Source organism: Dermochelys coriacea, chromosome 5 (genome assembly GCF_009764565.3).
Source record: "Dermochelys coriacea isolate rDerCor1 chromosome 5, rDerCor1.pri.v4, whole genome shotgun sequence".
NCBI classification, from domain to species: Eukaryota; Metazoa; Chordata; order Testudines; family Dermochelyidae; genus Dermochelys; species Dermochelys coriacea.
The window spans coordinates 42,636,060-42,658,600 of NC_050072.1; the positions used below are offsets into that span (position 1 = coordinate 42,636,060).

Sequence of the window (22,541 nt, forward strand, 5' to 3'; positions counted from 1 at the left end):
TAAAAAGAACATTGTGTAACTAGAGGAAGGTCAGAGAAGAGCATAGAAAATGATGAAAGGCCTGGAAAAAACTCTCATATGACGAGAAACTGAAAAAACCCCTTTGTCCATCCAAGATAGAAAAGCTTAATGCTTATGCCACTTACGGTGGGGAGGCTGGACTGAGCCTGTAAAAAGCAAGGCCTCCTTTGCTTTGCATGGACATAAGAGCAAGCCCGTGTCCTTTGCCCCCTCCCACCGTACTGCTGCACTTCAGTGGTGCGCGTACACACCTCATGAGGTGCTGCGGCGGGGGGGGTGACGAAAGGGGCGACAGAGACAGAGAGCGGCAGCCGTGGCGACAGCGCCAAAGCCGCCTTGGCAGCCCAGGCGACGCAGGGCGGTGGGGAGGGGCCACCCATAGCGATGGAAACAGACAGCCTGGGAGCAGCAGGGCTGGTGAGCGGCTACCGGCTCTCCCAGAGCGCGGCCCCCTAGGCATAGCCCCCGTCTGCGGCCTTTGGGGGAGTTAACGGGGCCTCCCCGCAGCCTGCGCCGCCGGGGGGGGCAACTGAAGCGCAGTCACTCGGCCAGGGACCCCACGGGTGGGGGAAACAGCCCGTTACCATGGCGAGCTCCTCACGGCGACCTGAGCGGGTTCCGACGCGTCTCAATCCGCGCGCGCTCTACTCTCACTGGTTGTGTCCAGCTGACGACGAGCAGCGCTGGCGCCCGAGCGGGGTGTGTCGCAGGAGTGTGACGCACACTAACATGGCCTCCGCCGACTCGGAGCGCAAGAGGAGGAAGCTCCAGGAGGCAGCGGCGGGCGCCATAGCCGGGGATGGAGACGAGGAACCGGAGGAAGAGGAGCGCTGGGTCGGGCCCCTCCCGGGGGAGGCTGCGCAGGCCAAAAAGAGGAGAGGTAACGCGGGGAGCCGCGCCCTGGTCTGGGATACGGCGGGGCGGTCCGGGCTGGGAGTCTCGGCGGGCGGCCGGGCGGGCGCTAGGACACGGGCTGTGGCGGGGCGCTGCGGCCGGGAACGGTGCTGGAGTGCGCTGCCGGTACGATGGTAAACGCGTCCGAAACACTCGCGCCGCGGGCATTTCTGAGGGAACAGTCAAAACTGCCCCCAACGTCTCTGTGTTCCAGCCTCGTGTGCGATCCCATGGGCCCATAAAGAGTAGCCCTTCCTCCTTCTCCTCTTGAAAAGTAACTGAAATTACCTTTTGTTTTCTTGTTAAAAAGGTGATCAGGAACATGTTGTGCCCCAACTGGTGAATGTTCATACCAGTGCTGTAAAGTCTGTTGTCTTACGTGTAGAACTGGCTAAGAGCAGTACATGGATATGCGTTTTGTCAAAGAGTGTTCCTCCTTCATTAATGCAACAAAGGCAAATATTTAAGATGCTGCATTCTTTGACTTGTTTTGAAGATTGCACAGCACAAGAACTTGAAATTTTTCCGTGTTCTAAATCTCACATGCTTCTCTTGACCTTAAGAAAGAGGATTATAGGAACAGATGCTTCAAGATGTCACTCACTGTGTCTTTGATTGTGCAAACAGGCACAATCTTAACTTTACTACCACGAGTAACTCTGCTGTTCACGGTATGGAAGTTAAGCATGTGCACTGAGACCTACTGTTTGAAATGCTTTCACTTATGAAGATTAATTACTACTCCACACAAAAGGAAAAACAGCTTCACTACAAGGAAGATCACCTTTTATTGTAAGGCTAGGGTATATCAACAGACATACTTCTTGGAGAACACCTGCATGAACAGATTCTTTACCAAGCTTAAAATGTCAGAAATAGACAACTACTGGAAATCAGCTGCTTGTTGTTTTGTTGCTACAATTTTAACAGAGTTGCTTGATTGACATCTCCATCATGGATTCTACCACAATACAAACATGGGATTGACTCATCATCTGCATAGGCCTACTAAATTAAATAGCAATGAGTGCAATAGCCTCCAGCTAGACAAATGGCTACAGTTGTGATTTAAGGAGTCGGAGCAGAAAGAATCTGATTCTTTTTGCAGTGTGTTAATAAATTGGATAGAAACGCCAGTTATTAGATCTTAAATAGTGACATGCAAATGATGAAGCTAATTTAGTTGCTTAATGAAAACCACCAAAAATGGAAGGAGAAAGATGATAAAAAAATAAAGGAACTTTCAAGATATGTACTTGCCTACTCAATAATTGTGTGATATTGTTGTCACATTTTTCTCTCTTTTCCCTTTAGTTTGTTTATGAATCACATTTTTGTCATGTCAAACTTAGACTGCAAACTGTTCAGGACAGTTATTATGTTATTACAACTTTTGTGAGGTACCTAACATGTTTTTGAGTGCTGAAAGGTAGCAGTAATTACATCTATCCTGTCAATAAACACATTTCTTATTGGTCAGATATTGTCATCTTGTAACAGAAGATTGAAGATTTGTTTGTTTTATGAGTTCTTTCATGAGTGTAGTTATAGGCCACCTTTTCTAATATTAGTTATTTTTGCTGTGTTGTCCCTAGATTGGGAAGTGGTATCATTCAGTTTGCTACAGTCATGGGCATTGTTATCCTCTGTTTGGTATGTTAATTGAAAACAAAGTCCACTTATATAGGTATCAGAAGTTACTGCTTCTTATGGTGCGATATATCAATTATCATATCTGATCAGCTATTTTGATATCATGTCCGACAGTTGCCAGTCCCAGATGCTTCAGAGGGAGCTACAAGTGGAATAATCTGCTCATAAAGAAGTTGCTTCCTAGACCCCTCCTTTAAATACTGGCATCAACCCTGACGCTTAAGGATTTATTCTCCTTCTAAACATTGTTTTTCTTTTAATTCTTACCAGTATGTGACTGTTCTTATCTATATAATGTCCAATCTATTTTGAATTTTGCAAAGTTGTGTGTGTTCCAGAGAACAGCATATTTGTCAGTTTTTTAAAAAATTTACTGCCTTTTAATTTAATTGAACATATTCTTGTTTTACTTTCTTGAGAGGAGAAAAAAACATCTCTGAACACCTTCTATTTCTGCTATATTCTTTTTTTTAGATGGGGCAGTTCGAATTGAAAACATTCATCCAGATGAGGCTATACTATTGATTTATAGAATGGCATCATATTTACAGTACTTTTCCATCCCATTCCTTGTGCATCCCAGATTTTTGTTTGTCTTAACCTCTGCTGTACATTTAACACCTGCTCCTTCATCCTTTGTTTATCTCTATAGGACTTTAACCTAGTCACAAGATTAAGTAAGAGGGACTTGCAGTGATCTTTGATCATAATGATGACCTTTGTCATCACTCCTACAGGCACAGTGATCAAAATAACAAAGTTGTAGCAGTGAGCCAAAGGAGCCTTATGCTCTCATTGCACTCCAATGCACTTCATTCTGTCTGCACTGCAGTGCACTACTTGCCACCATTGTTTACATACTGCACAAAATTTGTAGTTGCCTTACTTCCCCTTTATTTAAAGGAGCTTAAAATGTAAATACAACACTTTTAACATTCATCTCTTGTCTTCTGTCTTTACCAAGTTTGGGTCATCAGACAGGGAAAGATGCACTGAGTTCTCTGGTAATATCGGTCACTGGCTGTGCTTTCACCCACCAATGGAGAGGGTTTGCCAGGACACAGTTGTTCTCTGTGAGCCACTAGTTAAAGCCACAAGTAGAAGTTGAGCAAATCTTAGAGGACCAGTATTGTAAAATCATTTGTAGATTGAATGCCACTGCTTTTATCGTAAAGTTCTACCTCTTAGGGTATAATATGGGACTTCAAATCTATGTCTAGCTAACATTATGAATATTTTATGATGAATGTCAATAAGTGGGTCATGACTAATTATCACTCTTCTTAGAATAAATTATGACGCCTCAGCCTGAGATGTATTGATTCTAAACACATCCCCAAAATTCCGAAAATTATAGTTATTCTCTAACAAAAGGATTTTTTCTAGATACTCTGTTTTCAAGTAGTCTTTGTGAAAGGTTTCCTTTATATGAGAAATTATGTACTTTAAAGAAGCATTTGCATAAGGCCAATTTCTGACCTTGGATATTCAAGTTAACTTAATTGGGGTGGGACGGAGGGGAGGGAGACAGTGCATGTAGGGGACAGACTTTGGGCCTTTGGCATTAATATTGTGTTATCATTTCAGGAAATGGGTGTAATTGTTTAAAAGGGTGTGCTTATTTAAATATTAATGAAATGAAAGATTAGATGCTTCTAGCATGCCAGCAATTGGGAGATCCAGGTTCAAAACATAGTGGTAGAAATCTCATTCATAATGCTAGCATGATGCCCTGATATCTTACTTTTTTGACTAAAACTAACACAGATAAAGTAATATAAGTGTAAATAATAATAGAGAGTGGAAGATGGGATATAATATTTATTAAAAGGAAATAATTTGTGCTTTTCTCTTTTGTCCAGTCCTTGAATTTGAACATGTCTACCTTGAAAATCTTCCGAGTGCTTCAATGTATGAACGCAGTTACATGCACAGAGATGTCATTACACATGTAGTGTGTACTAAGTGAGTCTTCTGTTTTTCACAGTGTCTTGCAGTCCCAAAATTTTTGTGTGTATATGATAGGAAGTGTTGTGTTGTTGTTTTTTTGTTTTTTTTTTTTAAAAGAAACTTTCCTAATGGAACTTGATGATTTTGGAGGTGAGATTTTAAATTCTTCAGAGCTAATTCAAATAGATTTGGTTTGGTTAAAGAGAGAGACATTTGAAATCTAGTCAATTTAAAAGTAGTACCGTGTAACCCCTTGCTTAGTTTTGTGGATTTAAAATCCCATTTTCCTATTCTTAAATTACTTTTTCTCATCCCTATTTCTATGTGAAATGACTACACAAGCAGGAGAAGCTCTACATCAAATGCAATCTCATGCATAAAGTAAACAACTGCAGAGACAGAAAAAATATCTAACCTTTTTTAATTGCATGTTACTTCTAACAATATTAGGATGAAAAAAATAAGACTAAAGTGTGTTGTTTAAGTTGGTATGTCTCTTTACAAATCAAATCACAGAGTCTGGGACGGTAATATCTTGCTTTTTAATGATTAATACTGAGATCGAACTGCTACTGCACACGTTCACAGAATCAAGATTGTTTACAGTAAGATATAAAGAATATTGTACTAATATGTAAGGTCTTGATACTAGCCATTACCCACTAGTTGCAAATACATTATATATTCATGTTGTACTTTTCTGAGTGAGGAAAAAGGAAAAAATGCATATCCATCTCAATAGTTATGTTGTAATAGTAAATTCATCTTGTGCACCATTATTGATTCTTCCTTTCCACCCTCTAGTTTTTAACATTATATTTCAATTGATACGTTTATCATTGCAGGACAGATTTTATCATAACTGCCAGCCATGATGGACATGTCAAATTCTGGAAGAAAGTAGAAGAAGGGATTGAATTTGTTAAACATTTTCGTAGCCATTTAGGTAAGAAATCATATTGTATTTGATCTGTTTTTATTAGAACACAATTTTTCTTCAACTCTACTATCTATCTATGTTCTATATTTGTAATATCTAGTAGTAGTTAAATGTGTTTCATCAGGTGTTCTCCAAAGCTGGAGAATCTGGTCCTAGTCCATTATGCAATAGGATTCTGAGGGCTTAGAATTTATTGTGGAAATAAACTTTAATGTTTGTTAGGTGTATTGTTTACAGGATTCTTAACAATTTATTTTATAATTTTCTATGTTTCATTTTTAGAACTTGATGATACTGATTATTCATGATAACAGTAAAACTTGTAAATTGCTATTTTTAATTAGATGTACCAATCAACTTTAAAAAAACATTAGAGTCCTTCTAAAAGTTTAATTGCTACCATTGACTTCAACAAGTATATTAATACATACAAAATTTTATCCTTTCTGAGCCAAAAAACCAGCACATTATTTTCTTAAGTGGGATTAGTGGAGCAATTAAAAAAATAAGCAATTTTATGTTGGGTCACTAATTCTCTGTACAGTGGCTAACTACTCTAAGACAATGCAGATGTGAACAGTGCGATGTAGAACTCTTTATTAATTATATTATTATTTCTTATTATTCTGCACTACAGCTTTAAAATACAGATACTATATACAACAATTGCAGGCTCTAAAATGTTGTTCTAAGAAAGTTGGATTCCCCCCTCCTTTGAAGTGGTAAATACAACTTTCAAAACAAAGCATGAAGAGTATCTGTCTTTTCCATGTTTTAATATTATATTGGATTTTATTGTAACAGGGGTCATTGAGAGTATTGCAGTTAGTTCAGAAGGGGCATTATTCTGTTCCGTTGGGGATGACAAAGCAATGAAGGTGTTTGATGTAGTGAACTTTGATATGATCAACATGCTGAAACTCGGGTAAGTCATGTCATTCTGTAAAAACATTTTTGGTGATTGTAAGTGTTTTGAGTACTTTGAATAAGAGTGAATTAAAACAAATTCTGTTTGATCATTTTAAGTTTAAAAAAAAAATTCCAATCAGCCTTAATTTAACTAAGTTAAGGGACTGTGTGCTATTAGAAAATGTGCCCAGCAGTTGAGATTTCCTGATGTATGTAGAATTATAATATATGTGGCTTTAATCTCCTGCTGTAAAAAGTGTGCAAAAAAGTTTTCATATTTTTCAGTATGACATGCATCTGAGGATACGTGTCATGTATCATATGACAAGATACATGATGGTAGTCATATCTCATAAGAGAGGAAAAACAAGAGTTCTATTGCCCACTGAAAGTTTTTGTCAGATCTTCAGTATTTCTCATTCTGAAAGTATCATATGTACATAGGCATTTTGTACCACACCTATTACTGAGATATCTGAAATTAACAGTGTTTCTATTGGGGCTGATTGTTTTATTTATTTGTTTTAATCCTATTCTCAGTTTACTTTACCCTTTCTACTTACTTTAATATTTAACAGTGCACTCACAACCTGTTTTTAAATCAACCCAGTTAGGGTCGGAGCTACTGTTTTTAACTGGAGAGCCGATCACAGTCTCTATACTGCCAGTGTGACAGCTGTTCTCGTTTTCTGCCTCTTAACCAGTTTTTACTCCATGACAGAACTTTGCCTTTCATGCCACAACTATTTAATTTCCTTAATAGCTTCTTTTTTGAGGATCTTTACCAACATTATTTTGCAAGTCCAAAATAATTTTATCTACCAATTCTTAAGGATTTGCTCGTTGAGTTGTCAAAGAATTCTAAATAGCATAGTTTTTCCCCGGAGGCTGTACTGGTCCTTTGTATTATATAACGTTGGGTTTTGTTTTTCATAATTCTAGCTTTAATATTGTTTCAACTAGCTTATCTGATACTGAAATAAGGCTCATTGGTCTATGATTCCCAGGATCTCTGTTAACACCCTTTTTAAAGATAGGCATAACATTGGCTATTCTCCAATCCTCTGGTTCATTTTAATTATAGAGTACATATCTTTTTTTAGCAGCTAAACCATTTCATTTTAAATTCCTTCAGAATTCCTGATTAATATAATTTGGTCCAAGTGGTTTATTGCAATTTATTATCTATTGATCTTTTTATTAATCAATTTGTAATAGTCTTGGTGATTTATTACAAGACCCGATCCTGCTTCTGTTGAATTTGATGGAAAAACTGTATTTGTCTTCAGTTTCACCAAAATCTGACTTTAATTATCAATTTGAGGACAGAGAAGAAATGCCATTGTCATGAAAGTTTAGCAGTAATAGATCTCCACAACAGATATTGTAGTGGATCACATCCCTATTTTCCCCACCCACCTTCTATACACTAACTTCCTGTCACCACTGCTTTGTGAAGCATTGTGGAAGAGCAGAGATTGGGTAACTGGACAGAGATTGGGTAACTGGCACATTCCTTTGGTAACACACCACTGAATTTTCTCCACATATTATCAAAGCTTAACAAATAACAATTCTACCACAAAATTGACTCTGCCATTTGATTTAAAATTGATAATCCAGATGACTTCAAAAAGTTGAGGAGTAACTTGCTACATATGTCCTGGACTATCAGATTATTGATCTCCCTTTCTCTGTAATATCGAAAATAATACTGAACGGAAATCTAGCCCTTAGACGAATGTGTAGCCAAGTGTTATTTGCAGTATTGTTATAGCCATTTTGATCCCAGAATATTAGACACACAAGGTGGGGTGAGGTAATATTTTTTTATAGGACTAATAAAAGATATTATGTCACCCACCTTTCTGTTTAGCAAATTGTTATGCATATCTATCTAGGTAAATCAAGCCCTGCTTATTTTGTGTTTGTTTTTTTCCTCTACTTTCTATTCTAGCTACTACCCTGGCCAGTGTGAATGGATATACTGCCCTGGAGATGCCATATCTTCTGTTGCATCTTCTGAGAAGAGCACAGGAAAGATATTCATATATGATGGTCGAGGAAATAACCAGCCACTTCATGTTTTTGATAAACTCCATACATTCCCTCTTACTCAGATAGGGCTGAACCCCACCTACAAAGTAGTAGTGTCTTCTGACAAGTCTGGCATGATTGAATACTGGACTGGGCCTCCTCATGAATATAAATTCCCCAAAAATGTGAACTGGGAGTATAAAACAGACACCGATTTATATGAATTTGCTAAATGTAAAGCTTACCCATCCAGTATATGTTTCTCAGCTGATGGCAAGAAAATGGCCACTATTGGTTCCGATAGAAAAGTTAGAATTTTCAGGTTCTTGACTGGGAAGCTTATGAGAGTCTTTGATGAATCCCTGAGTGTGAGTTCAATTTTGCTTCTATAGTCTGACTTCTTTTTTTTTTTTTTTGTATATTAATTTACTCACCAGTACCTTTATCTACTTTATCACCAGTTTCTATAAAGATGGGTTTTATTACTTGCCTTATCTTACAAAGGAGTTTTTTTTCTATATTAGCATCTTTTAATTTTATACTTCTATGGTCTCTAACTTCTGCATGTTAATCTGTGCTGAATATACTTTGAAATTTAATTGGTGTTTTTCATTTAGGAAATTTTGTAATTTTTGTGCATCTAGACTGCCCATTTGCTAGAAAGCATTTGAAAAAATGTCTGCTTTAATCAAAATTGAGAAAAATGTAAGGGAAAAAATTAATCTTTTTAAATAATTTAAATAATTGCTTTGTTAGAGCAAACATACTTTTTTTTCTTTGCCCAGGGTCTTGGATGCTAACTACAGCTTGTGTTTTGATAGTCAGAAGAAAAATAATTCTGATTGTGTATATTTCATTTCCTGCTTTATCTAAAGGAAATATTTGAATGATTCACTCGAATATTTATATGAGCTTGTGAGTAGTTGAGTAATCCTACTGAAATGAAAGTTAAGTGTGTATTTCAGTGCTTTGCTAGATCACAGCATTATTGTACATTCATACCACTGGTGACTGATTTTGTCTTGTTTCTGTAGATGTTTACTGAGCTGCAACAGATGAGACAACAGCTGCCAGATATGGAGTTTGGCCGACGTATGGCTGTTGAGCGTGAGTTGGAGAAGGTGGATGCAGTCAGGTTAATTAACATAATTTTTGATGAAACTGGACACTTCGTGCTCTATGGAACAATGCTGGGTATTAAAGTCATAAACGTAGAAACTAACCGGTAAGACTTATTCCAACCTGCATATAATGGTTCCTCTCAAAAAGACTCATTTCAGCCAATTTTTTAATATTCTTGTTCCATTTAAAATTTTGCATGTTAATAGATCTTTCTATTTCTTCGGGGGGTTGTTGGTTTAAATTAGGCTGAAAATAAACTATTTTTATGCCAAATATTGAATTTTATGGCTTAAAACTTGGTAAAATGAGAGAAGATATGCATAAAAATCCTTGGAATAAGTATTTTGCACAGACAGTCCATTTCTGGCTAATAGTGAATACAATCAGATACACTCATGGAAAGTTAACGACCGTTTTGTATATAATTCTGCACGGTAGAATAAATGAGGATCAATGGGTTTGAGATTTTTAGGGTAGGGAAGGCTGAGCAGTAAGTTTTTTGTAGCAGTTTTAAAAAGGGAAAGCATTGTAAATAAGCCTATAATAGCATTCCCTCCTGCCCTCTCACCCTCTCTCTATATATAGATACACAAATAAATATATATTTGATAAGATGAGGTGCAGTGTTTCTTGAATTCTGCTGAGTCTAATTATGACTGGAGGGGAGAGACCGTATGACATGAAAGTTTAACTGTAAGCATACTTTTCTTTTTTGTTTTTAAACACCATGTACTATAGGTGTGTTCGTATCTTAGGCAAACAGGAAAATATCAGGGTGATGCAACTGGCTTTGTTCCAAGGCGTAGCAAAGAAACATCGTGCTGCAACCACTATAGAGATGAAAGCATCTGAAAACCCTGTTCTCCAGAATATCCAGGCAGATCCAACAATAGTCTGCACATCTTTCAAAAAGAACAGGTTTTACATGGTTTGTATGGTTTCTGTTAGACTAATGCAGGATAGAAATTATTCAGTTTTGTGTGTTTTTTAAACCTCTTCTCCCAGACTTTTTTTAATACTTTTTGACTTGAAGAATTTTTGGTAGTGAGACAACTTTCCCAGACAAGTCTCCTTAAATTACAACATTTCAGAATTTTTAGCTTGGATTTATCCGAGAGTAGCTTTATAATCCTTCCTTCAGTTTTTACTGAGGTGGTCAATAAATTATGAATCTTTTATTCCTTTATACCTTAGTAAAGTTTTAGTTCCTGTGTTTGGCAGTTAGGATTTCTTTTGAAGCTATATTTATATATAACTATGTAATTATTCTGTGGTGCCTGGGAACCCCAGAGAAGGATCAGGGCTCATGCATGCTAAGCACTGTATAGAAAAGTAACAGACATTTGTTGCAGAAGCCTGACTGTCACTTGCTTAACTAATACTTGTGCTTAACCTTGATTTGTTACCATACAGTACCAAGTGTGCATACTCTAAACTATCAGAAGGCAATTATAGAACTGAACACACAACTTTCAAAAGTACAGACCAGGAAGAAAAGTTTGACAGATCTAGGACCTTTGTATTTATCAAACATACAGAAAATATACAGTGTATTTCAGTGACTGTAATTGCTACCTGAAACTTTATGAAGTACACACTTGGTGCTGTATGCTGACACTCTACTGTTTGACCTTTATTGTGTGTTTTCTCTGACTAGTTTTGTCTTCTGCCTTTTGAGGACTAGTCTAGGGATCATATTGCTGTGGTTGGAAATGGCTCTTTGAATTAATCAATATCTTTCTATAGTATTATATTAGTATGAAGACAGAATAAGAGTACTTACTATACCTGTGTAATTAAATCAAGAGACTTCCAACTCTGCCTGATTCTAGCACAAGGAGCATTGCCTGAGCATGAGTGTACTTTACCTGTACAAATTTTACATTCTTCCCTTTTAAATAAAACAATGTTAAAGGCAGGTGAGAGATCTAGGGGAGAGAGATCATAAAAGACTACTTGGATTTCCAAATATCTGTACTGAAAATTGTGACCCTTTAATCTGCAAGGGGAAGGACTGTCAGAGTCTTTATTTCACACATACTGAAATGCAGCAAGGAAGACTTTTTTTATATGATATTTCTGACTGATTTTTAGCTGGGAAGCTTTGTATGGTATCTAAATAAGAAAAAATAAAGGTAGCAACCTTTGTCTTTTGTTCCTCAGTTTACTAAACGTGAACCAGAAGATACAAAGAGTGCAGATTCTGACAGAGATGTATTTAATGAGAAACCATCTAAGGAAGAGGTCATGGCAGCCACTCAAGCTGAAGGCCCCAAAAGAGTTTCTGATAGTGCCATTATCCACACAAGCATGGGAGATATTCATATCAAGCTTTTCCCTGTTGAGTATGTATTTGATACATTTTTAAAAATAATTTTGCTTTTATTGTTCCTTTCTTTGAGGCTGTTCATTGTCAGTTACCAGGGCAGGGGGACTGCTTACAATTTGATTTCCCCTGCTCCCTATCCAAGGACCTCTTATTACATATTATTGCTCGCATATTTGTTTAATTAATTACATAAATCAAGCTGCTGGGATGTTAGCAAGGATGCTGTGGTAAAAAATAGCTTAAAGCAGCAGCAAGGGCAGTGGTTCTCAACATTTTTTGTTGTTGTTGAAGTAAATCCCCCCCATGTCTGCTTGTATCATGTTTGTTATCAAATCTCACCTATTATTTATCCTTAACTTTTTCTTTCTTCTGTGTTCTTGTTTTACTTTCATTTTCTGATTTATGGATTTGCTCTTTTAACCTTGTTTTGTTCTTTCTCTGATTCTCCCCCAGATGCTAGTGTGATACAGCACTGTTTTGTGCAAGTTGTGTGTTACCATAGAGATAGCAGAGCTGTGCTATTTCATGCAGTCTAGGGGAAAGGAGAATAAAACATGTGGGTGGCAGCAGCAGATCTGGCAAAAGTTTTCTAAACCAGATAGATGATGCATCCTGCAACTCCAAAAGGAATTGCTTTATGCATGAATTTTGTGCCATTGCAAACCTGAAACCTGTCATGAGAGCTACTTCTCCGTCAAAATTGTATCCTACAATGGAGAAAGTTTTATGTTCAACTGAGCATGAACTTTATGCCATTTATGTTCAACTACTGGTACACAACTGAGAGGTTCTGTGTACAACTGTTGAAGGACAAAATCTTCTCTGTTCACATCTGAACTTCTGTACCCCAACGTCTGCTCCTTCTCAAGTTTCCAAGCCCACTTAAGCATTTAAAATCCCTAGGAAATTTAATATACAAAACCTTTTTGTTGTGATGCACTTAGGGTTTGTTATATGTGTAGCAACCCTGACAGTTTCACAAATGCATGGACATGAAAAGTAAAACCACTTAACAGTACATACTCTATGCTCCTCGCCCATGGACACATATGTGCCTTACGGTTATCACAACTGCTATACACCACAGTGCATCACAGCCTTCACTCTGTCCCCTAATAATGCTAGCCTTCCATCACTTCCTTCACCAACCCACCCTATCCCTATATAGCGCACTACTACATGAAACATCCACAAGTAATAGTACTAGGAGTATGTAGTTATGTAAAAGGATTTGTTGAAGTGGACAGAGTTAAGGTTTGGAATGCATGGTTTGTCGTATACAGCATTTGTGATAAATGGTATTTTGTGTGCCTTTGGGTGGATAAGCCGGGTATATATGGCTAACTTTTCATTTTCATGTTTTTGTGGGTCTGAGTCAGGTATGTTTATATGTGTAAAGCAACCTAAGTGCTTTACAACAAAGTTTTTGTGTAGATTAAGTGTAAAGCTATTACATTGTTCTGTAACTCTGGTAACAATTTTGTCTGTGTCAAATTTAAGCCATGATGGTGAAAGTTTCTTTGCTAATTATTATTACTGCTAATAGAATAGCAATGTGCAATCTAGTCCCTCTGTGATCCAAACAGTATTTGTATGTTGACAATCAGCAGTTTCAGTTTTAAAGAAGGTGTAACTGTGTGGCTCTGTGCTGATCTAGAAGTTTCTTTTAGCACTAAAGCACTTAATCCTCAAATTCCTTACTTCCATTAGATGATATTGAACACGTCACTTGGTATACCCATTCATGCTGCAGGCTATGGTTTAATAGAATTATCTTGGTAAAGGGATGTTAATTTATTTTTCTGCTTGTGAGTTGCATGCTAATGCTGTTGTGAACGTTGGTTTCACTTTATACGTAATACTTTGCAATTTTATCTACAGTATGTAAGTGGAACTAGGGGGAAGGAAATACTGTCTGGTGGTTAGGGCACTAGGACTTGGGAGAACTGTTTTTTTTTTTTATGGCCCTGCTGTTGACAAGCTGTGTGACCCTGGGCAAGTCATTGCACCCATCTATGCTTCCTGCTTTTTGTCTGTTAAGCTTATACATTCTTTGGGGGCAGGGTCTGTCTCGTGTGTGTGTCTGTGTGTAGTGCGCAGTACAATGGGTCCCCGATCTCAGGGGGAGCCCCTAGGGCACTACTGCAATACAAAAAATTTAGTCTTGCCTTAAATTTGTTATGCAACTGCAGGTGTCCCAAAACAGTGGAGAATTTCTGTGTACACAGCAGGAATGGTTACTACAATGGGCACACATTTCACCGTATTATCAAGGTAATTTACAAAAGACTAATGCTTTTCTGGTTGGGTTGTATGACACAAAATACAGAGCATAAGACATTGTGCCAGTTCTGACTGAGTTTGTCATTTGTATTGCCTTTTTTTTTTGTTATATTTAAGCATGGTGAATTGTATTTAAATCAGTTAAATTGTCTTTTTTGGAATTGTTTCATAGAGCCTTTACAGGAAACTGTTAGATTTTGAAGAATGTTATGATTTAGTAAGGTTATGGTTCAGTTTAAAAGTAGTAGTCTTGTTGGTAAACTGCAGAGCAAACCTGAAAACTGAGATGTTGAGTTAAGCGCAGATTACAGTAGAACCTGACTTACGAACTAATCAGTTAACCACACACCTCATTTGGTACTGGAAGCACACAATCAGGCAGCAGCAGACCACAAAAAAAAAAAAAAAAAAGCAAAAACAGTACAGCATGGTGTTAAACATAAACTGCTAAAAAAGTAAAGCAAAAGCAGCATTTTTCTTCTGCATAGTAAAGTTCCAAACCTGTATTAAGTCAATGTTCAGTTGTAAACTTTTGAAAGAACAACCATGGCGTTTTTTTCAGAGTTATAAACAATCTCCATTTCCAAGGTGTTTGTAACTCTGAGGGTCTACCTTACTGTACTGAATGTCCTTACTATCCAGGACCAAAAAAAAGAAAAAACCAAGCAAACAAACCCTCTGCAAAGTCTTGATTGTGCTTAGTTCACTGAAGATATCGCAGAGGGCATCACTATGCGACATCAGTATAAGTAAGTTGCAATGAGACTGGTATTTGTGATGACACATTCTGAGATCTTATGTGAACTAGAATGTACCAATAAGATTTTGTAAGAGAAATTTTTTTTCTTGATCCTGATCTTTTCCCGAGTCAAAATCACCTGGGCTGCATCACATTTCCTGCAAATACAGAACCTCAGACTTGTCCATGAAGGCTCCAAGGTTACTCATCCATTTTTCTTGTAAAGAATGAAATATTTTTAGGGATCATTCCCCAAATCTGACCACCCCCGACCTTCTCCCCTTCATTTCTTGCATGGTGGAGTTGGCCCCAAAGAGCAAACTGAAGGCTAAGAGGAGTTTTGACTATGAGGAAACACTCTCAGAAGTCAGAAAACAGAAGCTCTACCACAATTGCTCCGAGCACTCAAATTCTTGCTCTATCTGGAGAATAGGTTCAGAGTCTAGACAGCTTGTTAGCACAAGCTGAGAGTCTGGACAGCACTGTGTCATCCCCCCACCACCTGAGACCCTTTGCAAGGGCAGGTTAGACCCGATTGCCATTTGAAATACAGCTCTTCAACCATTGAGAGTTCCTTGAGGGAACATTCTAAACTTCCCCAGCCCTTGTCCTCTGGAGAAAAGCTGTCAAGTAATAATCCCTTAGCAAGGAGTCTGGCATTCTTGCTGACACTTACTCCCCAGAAGAGGATCTGGGCATCCCTCTGGGATGTTCCCTTGTTTTTACTTTCCAGCTGTATTGGACAATGAGAAGCAAGTTCTAGATCCCTCCACACAGAAAAAGTGCCAGAAGACAACACGAGATAGGGAGCGGGATTGATCTCTAGTTGGGAACAAAAACAAAAAAATCCCAACCAACCCTCCTTCCAAAGGGTAGAAAAAAAAATACGAAGGGGCCAGAGTGCGCAAGTGAAAAGCCAAGATGCATGCCAGATGCTCCTCCCTTTCCACTAGCTCTGGCATGCAACAGGCTGATATGACATCACTCAGAACTCAAAGCAGGCATGTAGGGGTTAGGTAGGTCTGTGCTTTCTGCAGGAATGGACAGCTTGTAAAGTTTTAAACTTCTGCTGTATAGGATAGAAAAATAAGTTGATAAAACTGAACACTTGTGCAGAAGATAAAGAATTACAGGTACATAACCCCTATAGGCTCATATGTTACTCGCCAACAAGATACGTTAGAGGATCTTATTCTGATGATGAGCTGGCCATCACTTTAAAAAAAAAAAAATCATACGATTTGGGGCACTCTGGTTTTTATTCTAACACTTGCATATTTTATATAAAAGTCTGTCAGTTTTAAAAACAAATCTTGTCTTGAATTTCACAGGCTTGCAGATTTGTGTGTTCTACAGCAAAATGTGATGGTGGGTTTCATTCCTATGCAGGGTTTTATGATTCAAACTGGTGATCCAACTGGTACAGGAATGGGAGGTGAAAGCATCTGGGGAGGAGAATTTGAAGATGAGTTTCATTCAACTTTACGACATGACAGACCCTACACACTTAGTATGGCTAATGCAGGATCAAACACCAATGGTTCCCAGTTCTTCATAACAGTGGTACCAACTGTAAGTAATATTTAAAACCCAGTTTAAGATCTGATTTGAGATCAACCATGATGGTACTATGTAAAGAAGCAGTTGTGCCAGTTCTGTAGTGAAATAGGAGGATGCCATTGTCCAGCTAATTTTATGTAGTTAATGTGACAAAAGCACATCGCTTAAGTTAGACTGAAAAATGCCTTTTAGAAAGTGATTAAATTTGATTATGAAAAGCTATAGACTTGAATTTGAGTAAAAGGCACGTTACATTTTACTGTTCACTATGGAATTTTATATTAACAGGAGTTACATCTTCTGCTGTAATCTGAATTTAATTGTTTATTAAAAAATATCCCTCACTAAGACTGGCAAAACTTCTGCAGGGGTTGTGAGGATTTAGCAGGTATGGATACTACTACTGCCTATGGCCGGTTGTATTCTGGCTTCGCACAGGGGTCAAGATTTGGCCCCAAAGTCTTTCCATTAATACTTTAATTTTTGTGTGACTTAGTTCACTATATACTAGAATTAGGAAACTTTGGTATATGTGTCTAAAACAAAACAAACCCCTTCAAAATGCTGTAGCCTGTGGATGTTCTTAGAAGCAATCTGCATATGCACCATCATTTTGCAATTTTAGAGACTTGCCATTTTAGAGGTGTTTTAGGGGCATTTATAAACAATTTAATAGCTGAAGTTGAGGTAGCTGTAGTGGTTTGCAGGGAAATAGCATTAACATATGACCTACTTCCGAATTGCTCCCAAATCTGAACTTTACCCATTTTCTCGTGGTGGTAAAATGATTATATTGTCACAACTGAGTTTCAAGCATGTGAAAGCATTAGTTTTCATATATAGGTACGCTGGAATGGAATTTATGCAAACATTCCATTTAGAAAGTTTTTTTTCCATTATTGAAGGTCTATGAATAAAAATGACTGCCTTGCTAGCGTTTTTGCCTTGCAAGGTATTTTATTAATGCTTAAGTATAAACAAATTAAGAGATAACAAGCTTCAGAGTTGTTGAACAGTGTAAGACACTTATATGCTTTCACTGTATACTTGTTAGAACAATTAACAGTGAATACACTTGAAAGTGCAGTGCTTAAAATGTAATAACCTTGATCTACAATTGCATTCACTTATTCTAGCACTAAATCTCTTCCTCTCCTACTATTTAACCTACAGAATACTTTGTATTTTAACAAAAGTTCTGTTTCTTCTCTTCATTCCACCCCTTAAACAGCCTTGGCTGGATAACAAGCACAGTGTGTTTGGACGAGTAACTAAAGGAATGGAAGTTGTTCAGAGAATCTCAAATGTGAAAGTAAATCCCAAAACTGACAAACCATATGAAGATGTCAGCATCATTAATATCACTGTGAAGTAAAATAGAATTTGAAAAACCTACCTTAAAAATGTTGTGGGACCCAAAAGCAAACAACTTGAGCAATGGACTTCACTTTCATAGTTCTCTGCTCTGAAAACCCCCAGGACTGCACAAATACCAACCCTTCTACTGAGTGTGTAGCTGAAATGCCACAAACTGTATTTTTAATAACTTTATATTTTAAAATAAAAGGTGACTTTTTTTGGTCTCTTGCATCTTTTCTATGTTAAATTAAATGTATTTGTACATTCACAATGTCTGAAGGGTACTGATTTTGCATAATCTTGAGCATGTTAATCTAACTTCCCATTACTCTTGCTAATGTCTTTACTAACGCATAAGATCCTGTTTAGGTTAACATGAGCTGCTTGGTTTTGGGCTGTAATAGAGCACTAATGGCTAGCAGTAGACTTAATGGACTAAAACTTCTAGTTCCACCTAAAATTCTACACAAGTATTTCTTTCCACTAAAATACCAGTTTGATTGAGATCTCTTCACCATTAATTTTAACAAGGCTTGCTGCCATTTCAGGTGTTCTAGTAATGTCTCATTTAAATGAAGAGCAGATAACTGATATCACCTTTGTAGACTTCTAGTGAACTTGTGTCAAACCATGATCATAACACTAAATGCTCTCCTTACACAGTAATTTTAACTCTGTAAAAAACTATTTGTTGGGTTCATTTAATCCTAGGCCATAGCAGAAGACTTAATTAGGTTAACATATAAGGTAGCCTGTTCACAAAACCTAATGCAAGATGCTGAAGCTTTTTTCCCCCCCGTTCAACTGAAATCTCTCTTCAGCCTAGATTAGCACATTTTTCCTCAGAGGATTTCAGGCCCTCTTTACAAGTGAGTGCTGCATGTAATTTGAACTTCCACCTCCTTATGAAGATTTGTACTTTCCCCATTTATTTTGGGTGGCTGAACTCCGCACTCCTATTAGGTTGCTTCTGTCATTACAGGTCTTCGGAATAATGTAATAAGGGTTGCTAAGAGGTTACACTTAAGAATGACTTTTGGGGAGAGTCCATTGGTGATCTTCCTAAAAAAACCATCCTAGCCACTATGGAAGTAGAAGCCCTCTACACCAACATTCCACACAAAGATGGGCTACAAGCCGTCAGGAACAGTATCCCCGATAATGTCACAGCTAACCTGGTGGCTGAACTTTGACTTTGTCCTCACCCATAACTATTTCACATTTGGGGACAATGTATACCTTCAAATCAGTGGCACTGTGATGGGTACCCGCATGGCCCCACAGTATGCCAACATTTTTATGGCTGACTTAGAACAACGCTTCCTCAGCTCTCGTCCCCTAATGCCCCTACTCTACTTGCGCTACATTGATGACATCTGCATCATCTGGACCCATGGAAAAAAAGCCCTTGAGGAATTCCACCATGATTTCAACAATTTCCATCCCACCAGCAACCTCAGCCTGGACCAGTCCACACAAGAGATCCACTTCCTGGACACTACGGTGCTAATAAGCAATGGTCACATAAACACCACCCTATATCTGAAACCTACTGACCGCTATTCCTACCTACATGCCTCTAGCTTTCATCCAGATCATACCACACGATCCATTGTCTACAGCCAAGCTCTACGATAACCGCATTTGCTCCAACCCCTCAGACAGAGACAAACACAAGATCTCTATCATGCATTCCTACAACTACAATACCCACCTGCTGAAGTGAAGAAACAGATTGACAGAGCCAGAAGAGTACCCAGAAGTCACCTACTACAGGACAGGCCCAACAAAGAAAAGAACAGAACGCCACTAGCCATCCCCTTCAGCCTCCAACTAAAACCTCTCCAATGCATCATCAAGGATCTACAACCTATCCTGAAGGACGACCCATCACTCTCACAGATCCTGGGAGACAGGCCAGTCCTTGCTTACAGACAGCCCCCCAATCTGAAACAAATACTCACCAGCAACCACACACCACACAACAGAACCACCAACCCAGGAACCGATCCTTGCAACAAAGCCCGTTGCCAACTCTGTCCACATATCTATTCAGGGGACACCATCATAGGGCCTAATCACATCAGCCACACTATCAGAGGCTCGTTCACCTGCGCATCTACCAATGTGATGTATGCCATGTGCCAGCAATGCCCCTCTGCCATGTACATTGGTCAAACTGGACAGTCTCTACGTAAAAGAATGAATGGACACAAATCAGACGTCAAGAATTATAACATTCAAAAACCAGTTGGAGAACACTTCAATCTCTCTGGTCACTCGATCACAGACCTAAGAGTGGCTATCCTTCAACAAAAAAGCTTCAAAAACAGACTCCAACGAGAGACTGCTGAATTGGAATTAATTTGCAAACTGGATACAATTAACTTAGGCTTGAAGAGAGACTGGGAATGAATGAGTCATTACACAAAGTAAAACTATTTCTCCCCCCCCACCCCACCCCCCACTGTTCCTCAGATATTCTTGTTAACTGCTGGAATTAGCCTACCTTGCTTGTCACCATGAAAGGTTTTCCTCCTTCCCCCCCCCCCGCTGCTGGTGATGGCTTATCTTAAGTGATCACTCTCCTTACAGTGTGTATGATAAACCCATTGTTTCATGTTCTCTGTGTGTGTGTGTATATATCAGTCTCCCCCATTTTTTCCACCAAATACATCCGATGAAGTGAGCTGTAGCTCACAAAAGCTTATGCTCTAATAAATGTGTTAGTTTCTAAGGTGCCACAAGTACTCCTTTTCTTTTTGCGAATACAGACCAACACGGCTGCTACTCTGAAACCATGCAGAATATGGAATTACTGGTTATTAGATTTAGCTTTTAAAAAAAACTTGCACCATAGATATGCTTTTTTCAAAGAGCTGATTTTATAAATTCAGATGAAGAGTACAAAGAGATTATAACTGTAGGTAGCATACTGAATTAGGGTAATATCTGGCAAAGCAGATCCATTCACTAGTTGAACAGTTATTTTTGATATGTAGAGGTGAATGGAAAGGCTCTAGGCGTTTCAGTACCCTAAAGCCTAATTAAGATATTTCAGTACAAAAATGTAGAAGGCTGGGGCTAATCTACATGGATTACAAGTCAAGGGTGTTGGGAGTGTGGACAAAGTTTAAAAGTCACCTTTTACAGTTCCACAATCTTTGGGCATGGGCCTCATTTCTTGGGTTAGAGCAGCCTGAACACACCAACTTCTGCCAGCAGCACCTCACCCCAAGAAACTGAGGACTTCCATGGTATAAGGTCATCCCACACACCCTTTTCTTTGCAATGCTACCACCAGGTGGCTACATTAAGAGCCCCATGTTGCTCTACGCATATACTGTAGTTTCATCTTCTTTAGGATCCACCAGCATGGTATAAAGCAGTCATACTACAGTATCTTCCCTCTGTTCTCTACGAGATTAAATAGGTCTCATTTCTTCCAGCTTCTACAGGAATACAAGGCTTATAGTGACATTCATATTCCCAGAGTTAGGTTAATCTAAACCCCCATTTTGGCTTACAATTTTCCTTTAATGTCATGCTACCAACCAACACATTTTTGCCTACCTTCTCTTCCTCCTTTCCTGCCTAAACCGATGTCAAAAGGAAGTCCCTAGCTTAGACTAAATTCAATGCAACAAGACTAGTGTAGCAGAGAGGTAACAGCACACTGGATATAAACTCTCACTTCAATAGTCCTTCATTAATTCAAAAATAGGTTTAATTATATTAGAAGAATGCTCAGTATTTATACAAAGAGGGTGGTGTTTTGGGTTTTTTTTAAGTCTGCCTTTCTTTTCAATGAGACAAGATGAGGTTTGTTTGTTTTTTAAAATTGGACCAACTTCTGTTAGTGAGAGAGACAAGCTTTTGAACAGAAGTTGGTCCAGTGGAAGTTATTACTTCACCCCGTGTCTCCAATATCCTAGAACTGATGTGGCTACAATACTGTACACAACCTACTTTCATTGTCAGGGTGGTGTTGTTTTTCTGTATTAATATAAACTGCAGTCTTGAAGTTGTCAGAGGAACCTGGAAGTTTTTCAAGAATCACCTACCTGGATTCAATCTCAGATTACAGGCACAGCAGCAGTATGGTAAAGCACTGCTCATCCCACAACATGCTATTCTCTCACTCAGGGAGTTACAATAGTAATAACGAGAAATAGAAATTCCTGGCACGCAGGTAGGAATACAAATCCAGTATGGCAGCTGATTTCAATCAGTGATATCATTTATGACTGAAGTCAGATGACAAATGTGTATACACATCTGGATAAAATACCACTTGAGTGTTCTTCTGAGTAGAGCTTCACTTCAAACTTGCCAAGTACATTTACCTCAGTCAAGGTCTTCTAAATGCTGAGATTTGTGCCTGATCATCACAATAGCCCTAGCTGTAACATAGGGATAGTTATTTTTCTGCTAGTATTAAAAGTGAAGTCCCTGAGGACTACTTTCTAAATACTGCTACTTTTTTTTTTTTTGTATCACAGTTTTTTTTTTTTTTTAAGGTAGGTATTAATCCAATCCAATCCTTGAGAATTTTGGATACTAATGCCAACATTTTCAGCATCATGAAATGGTCATCTTCAGACCATAACCTTTCCATTGTGAACAACTTCCAAATTCTAGCATTAGATTGACTATAGCAATACTCACACTCCTATTCTTAGATTCATTTAAGACATTCTTGTTGTAGGTTAAAGTGCTCAAAAGAAGGATAGGACCCTAAACCA

General features: G+C 38.3%; 2 protein-coding genes across 3 annotated transcripts in view; one reads left to right on the top strand and one right to left on the bottom strand.

Moving 5' to 3' along the window:
• Positions 1-724, bottom strand: part of CENPK (centromere protein K) — a 57,427-nt gene extending 56,703 nt beyond the window's left edge. Inside the window, exon 1 of one of the 2 annotated variants that reach the window (XM_038401291.2) lies at positions 606-724. In XM_038401291.2, coding sequence (XP_038257219.1) covers positions 606-608 — 3 coding nt within the window. In that variant the 5' untranslated portion in view covers positions 609-724. Of the gene's footprint in view, positions 1-146 lie in introns of both variants that reach the window. The other variant, XM_038401290.2, reaches the window with a different exon arrangement.
• Positions 592-18,017, top strand: PPWD1 (peptidylprolyl isomerase domain and WD repeat containing 1). The gene is made up of 11 exons (XM_038401280.2): positions 592-901; positions 4,431-4,533; positions 5,364-5,464; positions 6,263-6,383; positions 8,325-8,772; positions 9,439-9,629; positions 10,265-10,454; positions 11,690-11,871; positions 14,048-14,129; positions 16,267-16,449; positions 17,669-18,017. The coding sequence occupies exons 1-11, from the start codon at positions 607-609 to the stop codon at positions 17,810-17,812; spliced, it is 2,040 nt and encodes a 679-aa protein (XP_038257208.1). The 5' UTR covers positions 592-606; the 3' UTR covers positions 17,813-18,017.
• The last annotated feature ends 4,524 nt before the right edge of the window (positions 18,018-22,541 follow it).